We start from the raw sequence: 3038 nt of genomic DNA, 5'->3' as shown, positions 1-3038 counted from the left end.
CGCGCTGTCGTAAAGTGCCGTGAACGCGCCGGCGCTTGGCGGCTCCGCAGGTGAAGCGTGCGGCTTGGGTCCCGGCTGGGCGCGAACCCGCCCCGGGCTGCTGCTCCCGCGGGAAGGCTGCAGGGAGCGAGTGGGGAGCACCCGGCCCGACGCCGACGGTCTCGCCGGGTGAGGGTCTGCTGCTGGCCGGGGAGCAGGAGAGGAAGCGGGGGGGCTGCCCAGGAACAGTGCTTCCCACCCGATCCTTGTTGAGGAGGCGGGACGTCAGGGGCCACGGCCTCCCCCGGGGGCCCGCGGGGCCGCCAGGTGCCCTGTTGGTTTCCCTCCTCGTGCGCATCGCTAGACGTCGGGTGTCCTCGGGTAGCTGACACCTGTCTCTCTTGTCCATTTGTCCTGCAGGCTCCCTCCCCCCTGGGCTTTGACATGCTGTACCTGGTCGGCTTGGGCCTGGGAGACGCCAAGGACATCACGGTCAAGGGCCTGGAGGTGGTGAGGCGCTGCAGCCGCGTGTACCTGGAAGCCTACACCTCGGTGCTGACCGTAGGCAAGGATGCCCTGGTAGGTGCCAGCCTGCGGGTAAGGTTGCTGCCCCGCAGCCCATTGCATCACAGCGCCCTGCCCCGCAGCCCATTGCATCACAGTACCGAGCGGAACCGGCTCCCCAAGGATGTGGGGAGAGTGGGATTGTGCACCAGTCAAGTGGCCTGGAAATGAAAGGGCGTCTTGTCCGGCTTCGCAGGTCTGATTTTGTGGCTTTCTCCAGTAAATAGGAAGGGAAGGTTATTTTCACCCCCGGGGATGTTTCTCAGCATCCCTTATTTCAGGAGAGCGCCAAGAAATCCTTCCTGAGAGGAGGGCGAATGAGGGGCCGATCCAGCCTTCATGGGATGGTTACCTATTCAGAAACCAGGCTGAGAGTCTCCCTCGCCAAGTATGTCCATAGGGAATGGTGATTGCCTTTCCGCCTGTGTCCATCCAGAGAGGTCTTCTCACCTTTAAATAACCAGCTCCCATCCCAGTAAGGCTTGTACCCAAACACCTGTGGGTGCTGAGTGATCCTGGGGTACAGCTGGCCATCATTAAGGACTCCTTGAATTTTGGAGGAGGGAGTAAGTTCAGGTTCATCGTCAAACTCCAAGTGCAATGTAAATGAAGATGCAAAGGTCGCCGAGCAGGCTATTGGAGGACGGAGGGAATTTTACAGTTGTCCAGTCTAGCAAGGCTTCCAAACAAAAAGCTTCCCTAGAAAGTTTCAGGTCTTCTATCCTCTCAGACCCACAGCCTCACAGGCAGCATTATTTCTCTATTCCCTAGTATTCAAGCTTAAACTAGAGATGGAGAATCTGATTTGGGTGTATACATCTTGAATTTCTTTAGGCAATTTCTGTGGATAAATATATGCCTTTGGTATAATGTTACCTGCGTGCATGATACAGAGATGTAGACTATGATGTTTGGTTGCAAGTGGCTCATGATATATCTGTATTTTACCCAGGAAGACATAAATAATAATGGACGATTTAAGGAGTAGTGCATGATGGCAGTGGGAGGGGGAAACTGTAAAATTATATTGCTGGGAAAAACTCACATGACCTTTTTTAAGTCCACATTCTTGCTTTTGCCAACTAGGTAGGAGAAGCTGTCTCATGGTAAATAACTAGCTAGTTGTTCATTACAATTGGAGTAGATCAGTGGTTCTCAACCTTCTCGCCCTTTAAATACGGTTCTTTATGTTGTAACCCAACCATAAAATAATTTTCGTTGCTACTTCATAACTCATGTTGCCACTGTTATGAATCGTCATGTAAATATCTGAACTGCAGGATGGTCTTAGGCGACCCCTGTGAAAGGGTCGTTTGACCGCCAAAGGGGTCGTGACCCACAGGTTGAGAACCGCTGGAGTAGCTGTTGCTTTGTGCTGTGATGGTCAGGGCAGACTACAGAGTAGTGGAATTTGAGCTTTGTTTCAAAACAATGCACTCCTGGTCTTTTTGTTTTGTTTTTAGTCACATTTACCCCCTGGACCAGATAGAAAATGGTCATATTTCTGCAGCTCTGCAGGGTCAGTGGAGGAATCTGTGCCTCCGTCCTCCTGGCCAAAGGGCACTAACTTTGGGGCCCCAGCTCCCTGCACAGAGCGGAGCTCATGGAGCTCCGCCCGGCCGTGCCCAGTTGGTGCCATTGAAGCTGTGCAGTCGGCTGAGGTTCGGAGCCCCAGGCAAGCATGCAGCTGCCCTGTGCTCTTCTTATCTGTAAAGGGATAAAGAATAGTGCCACCCCCACTGTGGTAAAGATGCAATGCGCTCCTGTACTACAGACGTTTTCAGAACAGTGCCTGACCGCAAAGTGAGCCCAACGTACCAGTAAATGAATGATTACACATATTGTTATTGTAGATGAGATTTAATAAGAGGATGAACAAGAGCATTTCTTTGCTGAAGAAAATATAATCATGAGCCAGAGCGTGGAGGAGAAAAGCCCAGTGTTCGCTAAGTCCGTTCTTGGGCATAACTGAACTATCTTCCGTCTCCGCCCGGTGTCTCTGTTCCCTCTCTTCCTTCCGAACCCACTTCCCCGGATGCCAGCTCACTCTCTCCTGGTCCCGTCGAAATGCTGTGCATGGACATTGGAGGGACAGAGAAAAGGACAGCGAAGGACTTGGCACTGAGAAAACCGAGGCCATCAGCTATGACCTCTATTCCCTTCTTCCCCGTGTGTCCTTCCCCTAAGTCCAAATCTTAGAAAATGACTTAAACGATGAGGTTCTGGTCCCCGTTCAAGAGTAGTTCCATCTAGACTTGTGTGGTGACGGCGAAAATAAAGAACATTTTTCATCCATAAAACCATCATCGTCCCTGGAAACCTCTGGAACGTTATCTCTAGGAATGGCAGAGGAGAGGACCTTCCTTTCACATTTGAGAACAGACCCTGGTCAAGCGTTAGGAACACTTACCAGTCCCTCTTGGAGCGATAGCCTTCGTCTTCAGGTGCTGACTCATTCGTCCATGTAGTCATCTGCCTGGCAGGCCAGTGAGAGG

At 52.1% G+C, this 3038-nt stretch overlaps 1 protein-coding gene across 3 annotated transcripts in view; it reads left to right on the top strand.

Moving 5' to 3' along the window:
* Positions 1-30: 30 nt before the first annotated feature.
* DPH5 (diphthamide biosynthesis 5) overlaps positions 31-3038 on the top strand; it is a 28790-nt gene continuing 25782 nt past the window's right edge. Inside the window, exons 1-2 of one of the 3 annotated variants that reach the window (XM_006762938.2) lie at positions 31-50; positions 400-558. In XM_006762938.2, the coding sequence (XP_006763001.1) occupies positions 424-558 (135 nt within the window). In that variant the 5' untranslated portion in view covers positions 31-50; positions 400-423. The other 2 variants (XM_006762937.2, XM_015563401.1) reach the window with 2 other exon arrangements.

This window comes from Myotis davidii, unplaced genomic scaffold, assembly GCF_000327345.1.
Source record: "Myotis davidii unplaced genomic scaffold, ASM32734v1 scaffold217, whole genome shotgun sequence".
NCBI classification, from domain to species: domain Eukaryota; kingdom Metazoa; phylum Chordata; class Mammalia; order Chiroptera; family Vespertilionidae; genus Myotis; species Myotis davidii.
The sequence above is the reverse complement of the archived record's forward strand: the minus strand, read 5'-3'. Positions and strand labels throughout refer to the sequence as shown.